At 37.0% G+C, this 14,592-nt stretch overlaps 1 protein-coding gene across 2 annotated transcripts; it reads right to left on the bottom strand.

Moving 5' to 3' along the window:
• Positions 1 to 239: 239 nt before the first annotated feature.
• LOC123872543 (putative inorganic phosphate cotransporter) lies at positions 240 to 11,229 on the bottom strand. 2 transcript variants are annotated; one of them, XM_045916868.1, is made up of 11 exons: positions 11,069 to 11,229; positions 9,118 to 9,389; positions 7,762 to 7,941; positions 7,254 to 7,392; positions 5,735 to 5,952; positions 5,143 to 5,292; positions 4,079 to 4,211; positions 3,637 to 3,761; positions 1,574 to 1,693; positions 825 to 957; positions 240 to 360 (listed from the first exon to the last, which is right to left on the bottom strand). In XM_045916868.1, the coding sequence occupies exons 1-11, from the start codon at positions 11,103 to 11,105 to the stop codon at positions 323 to 325; spliced, it is 1,545 nt and encodes a 514-aa protein (XP_045772824.1). In that variant the 5' UTR covers positions 11,106 to 11,229; the 3' UTR covers positions 240 to 322. The 2 variants fall into 2 exon arrangements, with proteins under 2 accessions (XP_045772824.1, XP_045772826.1); XM_045916870.1 differs by having other exon boundaries at positions 240 to 351.
• Positions 11,230 to 14,592: the final 3,363 nt, after the last annotated feature.

Genomic DNA, 14,592 nt, shown 5'->3' with positions numbered 1-14,592 from the left:
CAAGTCAAGTCTAATAACTTAAATATACTTAAAACGAACAAATGGCTGACTAATACAAACTACTGAGTCTTGAAACTTGAGATTTGGCATATAGATTTCCTCTAATAAATAAATTTAGACCCTCGATAAAAAAAGACTTTCAGAATTTGGCCCCCGTGCGACGTACCTTTAGCTAATTGTATATTTTTTATATTTTAGGGCAGTGTAAAAGTTTCTGGTAGATCTGTAAATATAAATTATATATTTATAGGTATTTATTTACAGTTATGCAAATTTAGTCTCAGGTACAAAAATAAATAAAACGTATGCTCGGTAACTTCACTCAGTGTGCGCTGTTGGACTTCTGTCGGACTTTTATTTCTGAAAACAAAAAAACAATGGGTTATTAATTCCTTTTTTGATCAAGCTTTAACATTTGAGATTTAAAAAAACATTCATCATCAATCGATCACCAGCTCACTACTGAGTACGGGGGTTATTTTTCATAAAAAATAGCGAACAAGCAAGCAGGCGGGTCACCTGATGTTAAGTGATTAACGCCGTCTATGCACATTTGCAGCACCAGAGGTACCACCGATGCGTTGCCGGCCTTTCGGCTTTCTCTCAGAATGAGAGAGGCTTAGTCATGTCTACCACGATGCCCAAGTACTGATTGGCAGACTTCACACACTTTTGGGAACATTATGGAGACTGAAAATTAGGAGCTTTCCAGAATGTGTGTGAAGTGTACCAATCTATGGTTTGCCAGCAGGTGGACTATGGGATAGACGTATTCATTCTGTGAGGAGGCGCGTGTCAGTGATGAGTTGATGAAGATTACGTACCAATATCAGTATCAAGGTCAGGCTCGTTCCAGGATTGCCTCGTGGATGTGGCGAAGAGGATGAAGAACAGGTTCGTGAAGAAGTATATCCCTGATGCTAAGTAGAACACCTTGTGCCACTCCGCTGCATTTGTCTGCAGATAAGATAACGACTTATCAGCCTGATGATGCAGGATACGGAACGCCTAAACCAAGGTCTGCACACGTACGTAGTCGAAATTTTACGGATTATAACGAAGCGATTTGCCTCCTTTATTTTATTTTATTTGTTAAAAGAACCACCCACAGAACTACGCAATTAAATTACAGCTCTCGTATAGCTCAATTTATGGGCAGTCACAGCGTGCACCGATAACAATAGTCGTACAATAAAAAGATAAAAGAATATAAAAAATACCTAAGCTTATAAATCTTAACGTACTTACAATAAAATGTTACTAAGTTAAATTATCAAAAAAAAAAATTGGTTGTCTGTAAAGTCGGTTTACTGACGATAGTTGAACGTGACAACAAAGGCCGATTGTGCTTCTTTGTCGCTCGTTCCGCGCTCTCGCTTGCACTTAAGCCTTACATGGAACGCCTCAGAGCGAGGTAACGCCGCATGAGTCATGTTTTTTCGTGCGTGCAGCCGGCTCTATCGAATTATAAGACGTTGTCACGTCAAAAATTAACATATTTACTTATATTAATATAGTTACTCTTATTTTGAGTTCTAATTGGTTGAGTTAGAGAGTGAGAAAGTACAATTACTTTGTCATGGACAATAAACCCGCACACGATGGGCGCGATGATGGATACGATGTTCGCGACAAAGTTGGAGATGCCCATCAGGCTCGAGCTGAAGTTGGGCGCCATGTCGATGGATGACAACTGAAAAACGAAATAAAATCCATACTAATATCCATACTGATATTATAAATGCGAAAGTGTGTCTATCTGTCTGCTACCTTTTGGCGGTCCAACAGTTAAACAGATTCTGACGAAAGGTACAGGGTTAGGTTAGTTAGTTGTTGGTAGAGAGCTTAGATATGCATACGTTAGACGGACATAGGCTACTTTTATTCCGGAAAATCAAACAGTTCCCACAGGATCTTTAACGACCTAAATCCACGCAGACGACGTCGCGGGCATCCTATAGTAATATTATAAATACGTAGGTATACAACTCAAACACTAGGTTTGGAAACCTGAGATTTTGCATTGAAAGCCATCTAGATTTTAGAGCTCACATACCCAGATCCCCTTTTGAACTCGTAGGTATATTATGGTCTTTTATTCACTCATTTCAACGTCCCTTAGGACTCCTTTCCTTTTTATATCAGTACTACTTTCCTATCCAAACATTGAATAGAGATACCAAGTACCCAAACATTCAGTCAGGGGTTCTTCAATACTCAAATATTTATATCGCCCAATCAGTAGGAGCAACAGGGCATATCAATTGAAACCTTACTTACTTATCTAATAAATTATTCCATTATTGAAACGGCTTTACCTAAAAGGTCGGTTTGCTATTCATAAAATATAAGCTTGTGTCTACGACTTGGTGTGCGTGGATTTAGTTTTCTGTTAAAATTTACTAGGAACTCTTATTTTCGAGAATAAAAATTCTATAGGAAGCAAGCTATCTATACCAAAAGTTAAAATTTTAGCATTTTCGATGAAAGCTCTCAGTCAGTTTGATTTCTTCTGACATCTTGAAAAATTATTGTCGTCATCATTCTATTTTTGGATGACAACCGCATTTAAATCCGTTGCGTAGTTTAAAAGATCTAAATACAGACGCCTAAGGGTTCATACTATGTAGAGATAGAGTAGTACATAGATAGATAACTATCTATGGATTAGTACTATTATTATCAATAAAATATTACGTTAGACCGATGGTAAAACCCATAAATGTCGGTTTTGCTACTCGTTAAAACTAATTTTTTCAATAAATTTATTAAATTCAGTGCCTGTAGGCAATTTTAAATATATTTCCCCCAATTCATCAACGTTTAAACAATGATTGCGTAGTAACAAAATTAATTACTTGATTTATTTATCATTGTAAACGGGTTGGTATAATTTATTGGTAGCTTCATAATTTATGGTTGACTGTCTTAGCAGTTAGTTACCAAGATTTATTATAGGAAAGGCTTATAAAGCACTCCTCTTAAGATTCGGTAAATTTTTGACTTATTTATTGCAGACTATCTGTGTACACTCTTCAGATCTCAGCTTTAGGGTAGATAACGACAACCTACCACCTTCCATGGCTCCTCCAACCTTGTGGTTATATGGGCAGAAACGGGCTCCTTCCCGGGGCGCCTTCTTGACTCCCTACAAATTATTTTTGTCCCCATCAATTCACTCTCCCCTTTCTGGGGCAGACACTTCAGATACGTGAGATTCGTATCGTCGGATCGTGGTATCTCCTGTTACCCACATCCTCTCCTGCAATTGTGTATCTGTATCTCGCTCCCCTCCTCCGCGCTTGTAGATTCCTCCACCTCCTCATTTCCACGTATTCTTCCTCGACGCGTCCTCCTCTTAATCATCGTTTCTTCCTCCTCTTGTGCCACGCGTGCGCGAAATCCCATAGTCCTCGGAAGTTCACCTTCGAGGAGACCAGGTCCCTATACATACATACACCATCCCATCCAACATCTTGCTTTGGAGATCCTCATACAAGCTGCACTCCCACAGGACGTGGTGCGCATCCGCATCACTCTCGCCACATTCACACAAGCTGCTCGCACACAGCCGAAACCCATGCAGGCGCCACCGAAAGCTTGCTTTAGGCTAGGCGAATAAAATAGAATACCTACCATGAACCCAGTATACTGTCCAGCGTTGATGCCGACACTTATAACCAGCATCACCACCGCCAGCCAGTAGATCCTGGCTGGTGCCAACGACAGGCCGACCAACGCCAACGCTGGGCCCCACAGACCTGTAATGATAAATAAACCGGTCAAGTGCGAGTCGGGTCTCACTCTTTCAGGGTTCCGTAGATAATTTTGAACATCATAATTTGAGTGTATGAAATATTTCTTTTCCAAAAATGTTTGTTTGTTTTGGTCACAGCTTACAAACTATTTAATAAATCATTGTTTTTAGTATTTATTGTTAAGATACAGTACGTAATACATAATATACAGAAATTTTATATTTCTGACTAGTTTAGTTTTTGAGATAGCCCCTGACACAAAAAATAAACAGTTCCGGGAACACGTTAGAACGAAGTAGAAGTCATGTAACAAACCATACCGATGGAATTGAATAGTTTCCTGGTGTTGGAGACGCTCAGCCAATTCCGCCTGATGATGAGATCTGTCATGGATCCCATGGGGAAGCTGAGCAGGAACATGGCCAAGTACGGCAAAGACGACAGCATCCCATTCTGAAAACATTAATTTTTCATTATAATGTAATTCCTTGAATACCCGAGTACGGAACCCTCAGTGTGCGAGTCTGACTCGCACTTGGCCAGTTTTTCCTCAAGATAAGAAAAAACGGAGCAAAACTGCTCTTATAGGCTAAAGAGATTTTCGTCATTAATAGGAGCACTAAATATACAACCACTTACATACTTTCATTACCCCCTAATTACACATTCTAGGTAGAACATAATAAGGTTTCCATTTATTTTAATAATGTAAAGAAACATAATATTCTCATAAGATTAATTTACTTCACATACCTACTTACTCGTTTACGCCAAGTTATTACACATAAATTTTGTATTATGCTCTCAGACATGTACGAACATAAATTACTTTTTACATAATAAATATTCACCTTCAACTCATCACCAGCCTATACAGATCTTCTCTCAAAATAAGAAGGGCTTAGGCCATTAGTCCGCCATCTTGGCCAAGTGCGGATTGGCAAACGTTAAACACCTTCGTTGGACTCGTTTGCTGCTGGAATGGAGGCCACGCACCGGAAGGAGGAACGTTGGAAGACAGCCCTCCCGTTGGTCAGACGACATTACCAAGCTGGCGGGAAAGACTTGGAGGAGGCTCGCACAACACCGAGAGGAATGGCGTGCACGTGAGGAGGCCTATGTCCAACAATGGATTAACAAAGGCTAAGAAAGAAGAAGAAGAAGAAACACCTTCGGGAACTCTATGGAGACCTCTTAGGCACGCAGGTTTCTTCACGATGTTTTCCTTCGCCGTTAAACCGAACAATATTTAATTGCTTAAAACGTACATAACTCCGAAAAGTTAGAGGTGCGTGCGAAAAGTTATAGATCGAGCCCCCGACCTCCCGAATAGGAGGCGGATGTCTTAACCACTAAGCTATCGCGGCTCGAAGCCTATTTTTACCTTAGCCAAATTAAAATGGAGGACGTCAGACATGTAGGTGGGCATCTCCGTCATCAGTGTGAAGAAACCCCAGTTCTGCCCGCAGTGCGCGACGACCGCCGCCCAGAAGGGCAAACATAGGGCAATCTTTTTAAAAGGGGTTGGATATTTCTGGAAACAAACATATTATTTAAGTTATTTTCAAACACTCTCGAATCCTGTTTAAATCATTAGGCAAATACATTTTTAGAGTAAATAAAAATGTGGAAAAATTACTGTCGGAAAGAGCAATGGGTATGACAAATAAGTATATCTTAAGTGCCTAAGTTTACCTGTAGATTACTCAAAGGTGCCATCCATAAACTGAATCGATGATCATAAGGATCATCGATTCAGTTCGCTACATTTCTCCATGATATATTTGGATTTTAGATGGAGTTTTATAAGTCAGAAGAGTTAGGTATAAGTGCGTCAGAGTTGTAAGTCATATAAGTGCAACACCACAAAAATGTTATGTACGCACAGACAAATAAACTGGTATAATTATAACAATTTTTATAACTTAAAGTACAGAATAGAGAAGGTAGGTTTGTTAAATATAAAAGTTTAAAACCTTCTGCTTCCCAACTCTTCCCAGCGAGGTTTGGATGTAAGCCAGTTCCTCTTTAGAGATCAGTTTGGAGTTTTCTGGGGACTGTGATCCGAGAAACAAGTAGGCGGCCGTCCAGAGGAGGCCTAGGGCTCCGTTGGTGTAGAAGATGGCCTGCCAGCCCCACGCGTTGGCTATGAACCCCGAGGCTATGAGCTGAGAGGCTATACCTAGCTGACCACCTGGGAAAATAATGGCATTTGTAAAGCCTACTTTTAGAATAAGTAAACTTTTGGTAATTAGTGACCGTCGTAGCTTTTTTTTAATCAGATGTACAAGTAAGCCCATGACTGCAATCTCACCTGGTGGTAAGTGATGTAAATGATGATACAGTTCAAGATGGAAGCGGGCTTACCTGGTATGGCAGTTTTAATTAAACCCATACATCCTTTGGTTTCTACACGGTATTGTAACAGAACGCTAAATCGCTTGGCGGCACGGCCTTGCCGGTAGAGTGGTAACTATAGCCACGGCCGAAGCCTCCCACCAGACCAGACCAGAAATTTAGAATATATAAAATTTAAAACCCTACCGGGAATCGGACCCGGGACCTTCCACTAATAAGACTACAGCGCTTAGCCTTGATTTCTTATACTATTCCGAAGAAAATATAAAAAATAGACTTTATATTTGACGTAAGTTTTTTTACACCTTTATTACCTGTTATCTCCCAAACCCCTCATAAGCCAAACTTCACAGTCGCTGATCGTTCCTCCCTGTGTTGGGGACAATACGCAGAGAAACTTTCAGCTTTTATAAAATAACGCAGGTCTGGCACGCGCTAGCTCTAAGTCCATTAGTTTATGATCTGCGCAGACCGTCAGATTGCAACTTCAGATTGAATTAGGTGAATTAATTAAATCACTTTCTATCAGGTGTGATTGTGGTCAAGCGCTTGCCTATAAATGAATATTCAAAAAAAAGGTACTCGTCTTGCGTTCATTTTATAGGTACACTCTATAGCTTTCAGCCATAGTTTTTGTTAAGGACTAACTTTAGCTAATTCCAAAGCTCGTGGTTCCGCTATTTTACCGTAGGGAATTATTTTGTATGAAACAATCCTGTAAGGAATTAAAGTTTGCAGCTTCAGTTCGCTTCGCGGTAGGAGCTTCGGATTAAACTAACAAAGTTATCACAACTTATTGGTTTTGGATTACCGTTACTTTTATAACAAGTTCCATAAATACGGAAGAGCTTTACCTAAGTAGTCTGTATTTGTTTGTGTATAAGATGACGTTTATGTAATTCCTTCGAAGCTCGTTAGTGATTGCCGCGGAATTAATGTAGCAACTAGAGGGGATCCTTTTTTCTTCACTTCACTTCGTTGTCTGTCTGTCTGTATGTCTGTTCGTCTGTGGTCCGTAGATTTCTCGTGCGAAATATCGAAAAAATACCCGAGTACGGGACCCTCGGTGCGTGAGTCTGACTCGCACTTGGTCGGTTATTGTACAAGGAAGCGTACTCCTATTGGTGCACATATCACCTGCATAAATGATAGTGCTCAGTCGGCCCTTCTCCTCCAGCGGTATCCACTGACTGACCAGGTGGTGCATGGAGGGGTACATGAACGCTTGCGTGAGGCCTTGCAGCACCCGCCAGAAGATCACGAACTTCCAATCACCCTGCAAACAGTTGGTACAATCTTATCACACTTATGTTATAAAGGTGAAAGTTTGCATGTGTGTGTATGTTTGTTACTCTTTTAAGCAAAAACTACTGGACGGATTTGACTGAAACTTCCAACGGAGATAAGTTATGTCTGGAGTAGCACATAAATTACTTTTTATTCCGAAAAATCAAAGAGTTGTTAGTTTTTTTTTATTTGTTGTTATAGCGGCAATAGAAATAAACACTCTATGAAAATTTCAACTCTTAACTATTACGGTTCATGAGATACAGCCCGCTGTCAGATAGACGAACGGACAACGGTGCTTATAGAGTCCCATTGGCACCTTTTAGGCCCAGTACCCTAAAACAGAGCAAACACTTACGATTTTAGCACTAATAGGTAAGAGCAGAGATATGAGGGAGTTGACCGCAATGGATATGGTGATGAGGATTTTCCCGCCAAATCTCTTGGCCAGCTCGCCGCCAGGTATCTGCAGCACCACGTAGCCCCAGAAGAAGGAGGAGAGGATCATTGACTGCTGCTGGAGACTCCAGTTGAAGTGCTGCAAAGGATAAAACTGGAGCTTCATCATCATCATCATTATTAAACGTATACCAGCAATAGACGTCTATCGTTTGATACATCGTTGGTACAGCAGTTACCTGCGACTCGTTTGATATCGTCTGTCCACCTAGCGGGGGGTCTTCCAACTTCCGCTTTCCGGTGCGAAGTCACCCTTCTAGCACCTTGGGACCCCAACGTCTATCGTTTTTAGAGTTCCTCAAAAGGAAAAACGGAACCCTTACAGAATCACTTTGTTGTCTGTCTGTCTGTCTGTCCGTCGTGTCAGTCAAGAAATCTATAGGGTACTTCACGTTGAGCTAGAATCATGAAATTTGGCAGGTAGTTAGGTCTTATAGCACAAATACAGGATTTATATCTGAAAACCGTGAATTTGTGGTTACATCATTTAAAAAAAATTTAAATGTGTTTTTTTCAAAGTAAGATAACTATACCAAGTGGGGTATCATAATATGAAAGGGCTTTACGTATACATTCTAAAACAGATAGGTATAATTATTCATTTTATGTATAATAGTTTTTGATTTATGATGCAAAATGTTGGAAAAAATACATGAGTACGGAACCCTCAGTGCGCGAGTCTGACTCGCACTTGGCCGGTTTTTTGAGTTTTGTCTGACGCAATTAGATCCTGTTATGTCTTTCTTTAGTAATAAACCCCTGGACTAAAGGGGGTCATCGAATAAAGTTGAACGCGCAATCTCGGACCATGAATGGAAATTTTATGTCATTAAAGCACAATCGCGAATACATTATTATCATAATACTATTGACCCCAATCGAGTGTCTGACCTAACCTTTGCTTTACATACAAACTTGCCATAATTTGTAATGATTAAAAATGCGTAAATGCATGGGTAATGACAGACAGACAAAATTATTTTTTGTAATCTATATTATAAATGCATCTAATATTATAAATGCGAAAGTGTGTCTATTTGTCTTCAGTCTGCTAGCTTTTCACGGCCGAACAGTTTAACCGATTTCAATGAAATTTCGTACAAAGTTAGCTTACATCCCGGAAAAGGACATAAGTTACTTTTTATCCTGGAAAATTAAAGAGTTCCCACGGGATTTAAAAAAAACCAAATCCACGCGGACGAAGTTGCGAGCATTATCCAGTAATATAAGTACCAAATATCAATGCTTTACTTACTACTCCATTGTTGATCTTGATGTTAGTAATTGTGACATTGTCTATGTCAGTGTTAATCATATTGTCACTGGCCATGTCCATGTTGGTCATATTGGTATATTCTGCATTGGTTGTATTGACGTTGGTTGAATTAGTAGTAGTTGTGTTGGCATTGGTCGAAATGACGTTGCTCATGTCGACAATGGCCATGCTCATATTGGCTCGCATGGTGAATGCCAAAAACATGGCCATGAAGAGTAGAAAGGTCTGAGTATGCCGAACTCCCCAACCATCTGTAAAGAAACAGAACCTTATTCGCTGCAATATGGCTGGTATATACTTACTTTTCAAAAACTACCTTTCTCAAAACACCACCACGAACGAATGATTCATATTTTTTTTATTTGTACCGAGAAGTTGTAACAATAAAGAGAAAATGAAAGAAACATTGGACAGGAAAGCTTTTATCTCTATAAGAGATCAGCAGCAGTGCCCAAGAGCAGTGACATTTGGCAGTGCAAGTTTTACAACCGTAAAAGGAGTAGAATAGGTAGAACAAAGGTAGAAAGTAGGTAGATATATTAAAAATAAAAATATCTTTGGAATCTAATCAGTGACACATTTCATTTATGAAAAAAATATCACTCACTTATGAAAGTACTTGACTAGCAGCATCTAATCTAAGATTAATTATAATTGTAACATACCTTTAAGCATTTCGGTATTAACGTATTTAATATGCTAATGATTCTCTCAAATGGTTAAATAAGTAGTTAGATTTTAATTTAGCTTGTAACGATGAGGCTGGCATCTATGTAATTCAGTCTGATATAGTATAAGTTACCTATAGAACCCCCTCACATTATCAGATATAAAACAACTGAGAATTAAAGGAAATACTTAAACAAAACAAAAAAACCTACGCGAGTACTACGTTTAAATGGACTAAAAAGTATAAAATTATTTAAGCTATGAGAATACCTTGAAAGATTTAAAACGAAAAACGTGAGGCGCACATAAAGTACCTACCTACTTATAACAATTTTAATTGCACTGCAAATAGTATAAACATCTATGCACTATCGATCATGGCAGAATAACAAATTGTTTTATTGGTGACTAGAAGATGCCCGCGACTTCGTCAGCGTGGATGTAGGTTATTCGAAATCCCGTGGGAACTCTTTGATTTTTCGGGATAAAAAGTAGCCTATGTGCTAATCCTGGATATTATCTATCTCCATTCCAAATTTCAGCCTAATCCGTCCAGTAGTTTTTGCGTGAAAGAGTAACAAACATACACACACACACACACTTACACAAACTTTCGCCTTTATAATAAAAATAATATTAGTGTGATTTTCGGAAAGCAATAGAAGCTATATTAAGTACCTATATTTGATTGCTTCATTTAATTCCACACAGGTAGAGAACATACCCTTTTTAAGTTTAGCGAGGTATATTGACCTCGAAACATATGTAAGCATAAAAAAATTGATTAATAATTTATCAGACACTTTTCCTTATGTCTCATATAAGTCGTAAAATAATTCTGTTGCAAACAAACTCCTAATTGCACTCAAATGACAGGCTTAATTCTTTTCATAATACTTCCTCTGTCAATATTATAGCACGAAGATTGTGTACATCAGAATTAGCGAAAATATCTTAACTAAACTAAATTGACTGCCCTTAATCCTTATCCTTTTCTACAGGTAGTATTGTGAAAAGGATAGGACTATTATTAGATCTGTCAATTTGATTAAAATAACGTGGCCAATACTGTTGTGAACAATGTATGAACATTTTAAACTCTAATGTTATCATTTTTACAATACAGAAAAGTACAGAAAAGTATAGCAATAGGTTTTAGTTTAAATATTGCGTACAAGTTACAACAGAAAGCCACAATAAAGCCGAATAGAATATTATAGTCTTGGGGTTTGTGTAAACAAATAAAAATAAATGAACTTACCAGGTCTAACATTTTCGATGTCCACCGGGACGCCCATATTGCTCTAGGTGTAAGAGCTAAGACAATAATATGATTGTTCCTCGCTAGCTCATTTTAGTGAGATCAAAGATGCTGTGTCTCGCGACGATCACTTGAGAGTGCTTAAAATCCTCACTTAACGGTCTCGGAGCTAATACCTACTTCTTTACATTAACATTGCGGAAATCTGTGGAGCGCATACGTGTTTTGATTTTGTTTTTAACCATTTATTTTTCTCCTTTTTATTAATAAAATAAAAGTAATTAATAATAATTAAGTAACTTTTGGAAAAAATGTTTATTTTTTTGCCATTATTATCGAAGAATTATTAATTGGTAGTTAGGAAACTACTTAGTATTTACACTCATTGCAATAAATTACTTTTTTTTATTTAAGGAACTATTTTGAATGATAATTTTAATTTGGTTTTAATTTAATTTAACAATTTTAATTAATTGAATTGAATTTTAAAAATAACATTGAATGCCTATGGATAAACCAAAGATCTAATAGAGAGAGATCTAATTATCCATAATATTATCTAAGGTATTCTTATAATCGACCTCTACTGGTAATCGACTAAATAAGGCTTCATTTTAATCATATTCACGAAATTATAACAACAAAATCCTTGGTATTTGTTAATTAAACACAGACAAAAAAAAACGACCGCAGAATTCAGATGGAATAATAACTCCACTATCTCTTACAACAAATAATGATCCCTATACATTCTTCAATAAGCTAATTTTTCCCTTGGCATTCAATTCAGTATTTTTCGCTGTCACTTTTGTCTCAAATTAAAGTATGATGTTGGGCATTTATTTTATGGACTGTGTGACGTAATATTTACATAAATTAATTGTGGCTATATAACAACAAAAATATTTTGAAGTTTTTATTTAATTAATAAAGTTCTTGTTAATTATAAAACGTAAATGAATTATTCAAGCCGTTTATGTTGTCGACCTACCTTAGCTGGTGCCTATGAGACTTTGGAATAACTATGAAGAAAACAAAAACTTGAAACTTTAGTAAAAACACTTGGTAAAAACATTGAATATTCTACTAGTACCATTTAGTATTAACTTTTCAATGTTAGTCAGTAAAGTAGAACATCATCTAAAACTAATTCGGATCGTATTTACACAGTCTTCAAACTTTTAAAGTGCTTGAAATAATACTAACTCTATTAAAAATTAAAATATCTACTTAGAAATTTCTCCACTAGAGAGATAAATAATAATTGTCCTTTGTGTACGGTCACAGACCACCTTTCATTATACCTCTCATGTCATGTTAGTCTTAAATCACACTTAATATTATAAAGCCGAAAGTTTGTATGTGTGTATGTGTGTGTGTGTGTGTGTGTGTGTGTGTATGTTTGTTACTCCTTCACGCAAAAACTACTGAACGGATTTGGCTGAAATTTAGAATGGAGATAGATAATATCCTGGATTAGCACATAGGCTACTTTTTATCCCGGAAAATCAAAGAGTTCCCACGGGATTTCAGAAAACCTAAATCCACGCGGGCGAAGTCGCGGGCATCGGCTAGTTAAGTATACAAATGAATAAATATGTATTTTTCTAAAATCCTATTCCTTACCGACTTCATATTTAAAGAAGAGTCACTGACCTAATCCTTTTACTTGTATGTATTAAAATAGAATTTTTAAGCAAAAATAATAATTGAAGAATAGACTATGTACTGTGTAGTACATACCTACTATGTAGTTGTTAAATGTTAAACTTTCTCCCGAAACAAATATTAATATTAATAAAACAACGTAGCTCTTCCATACATTTCTCTGTTTTGCATAAAGTGTAGGTATTATGTTTTTTATTTTTTTTAAAAAAGGTTAAAATATTGATATCATTGCAGAGCTAAGGTTATCACGATTCACGAGTGTAGATATGAACATGTTTGGGTTCCTCTCAATTCAGCTCCAATAAAGATAATTAAGTCCTTAACACTGGGTAATAAGAGCTATCATGTCAGCAAAAGATAAAATTGTAAACATTTATAACAAGATCCAGTCTTGATCCAGTCAATTGTTTTTGCTCTTCATATACAGATATTTTAAATTCATCAATAATTGTATCAATTTTGATGTTTTATTACTTATCGGCGGTCGTTCTTATAAGGTTATAAATATAACTATACAAAATGTTATACTTAATATTACATAAACTAGCTGACTAACTGACTTCGCTCGGGTAGAGTTTCCAAGAATCCTGAAACGTATTTTTTAATTATTAACCAAAAGTTTAATCACCAATTTTCAAGGATATAACTTAAAAAACCGTCCAAGTGCGAGTCAGACTCGCACACTAAGGTTCCGTAGGTATCATCACCTACAAGGTACCTAAAGATTTTTGCGTAGAGCACTGCAAGTCAATGCACCATCTATACCAATTTAATTATAATAAAGTTCATGTTAAATTATATACCTACCTACCTACTGGATAATCAGTTAAAATAATATAAGTACCAAAGTATAACCAAAATATTAGGAGATTATAGTTACTCAGTGAAATACAAGAATAAAATATTACTATTGTCAACAAAGCTGCAGATTATATTGGATTTAACGAATACATTTTCCAATAAATATTTGTTTCCATCTAAAGATACCTTATTTCGTATTGAATATGTAAAATGAAGTGGGCCTATTCATTCATTATTTGGACACAAACAGTATTACAGCCTGATCAAATATTAACCACAGCTCAAACATATTTCATTCGACGCGCCCGATGCGTCTAGTTTCACCATGCGTTTACGTATTCTAGGAAGAGTCCCAATTTCGGGTCCATTTCAATGCAGTTTTACAACAACCATTAAGGGACGTCTTGCCCAGTTCAGCCTGGTTAAAATGTCTGCCTCCTAATCGAAAGGTCGGGATTTCAATCCCAGGCACGCATCTCTAATTTTTTTGGAATTATGTGAGTTTCAAGTAATTAAATAATTTACTTTAACGGTAAAGGAAAAACACCGAAACCTTTAGGCATGCCTAAGAGTTCAGTTCCATGTTCTCAAAAATGTGCAGTCTCAAAAAATTCCCATCAGTGTAATATGAATTACTAGCTGACACCCGCGACTTCATCCGCGTGGATTTAGGTTTTTCAAAATCCCGTGGGAATTCTTTGATTTTCCGGTATAAAAAGTAGCTTATGTGCTAATCCAGGAAATTATCTTTCTCCATTCTGAATTTCAGCCAAATCCGTCCAGCGATTTTTGCGTGAAGGAGTAACAAACATACACAAACACACACATACACACAAACTTTCGCCTTTATAATATTAGTGTGATGATGAATGAATTAAGTCTTGTACAGGCAACTGAACGTGGCCTATTACAGTAATTCTAGTATATTTTAACATAGTAATTCTAGTATAATTATGACTAGTTATGTATATAATATGTTAAATAAACTAAATCGACAGGTCTAAATCTAATACTATCTTTCTCCGCAGGGAGCATTGTAAAAGGGATATCCGTAT

Source organism: Maniola jurtina, chromosome 15 (assembly GCF_905333055.1).
Source record: "Maniola jurtina chromosome 15, ilManJurt1.1, whole genome shotgun sequence".
Classification (NCBI taxonomy): domain Eukaryota; kingdom Metazoa; phylum Arthropoda; class Insecta; order Lepidoptera; family Nymphalidae; genus Maniola; species Maniola jurtina.
The sequence above is the reverse complement of the archived record's forward strand: the minus strand, read 5'-3'. Positions and strand labels throughout refer to the sequence as shown.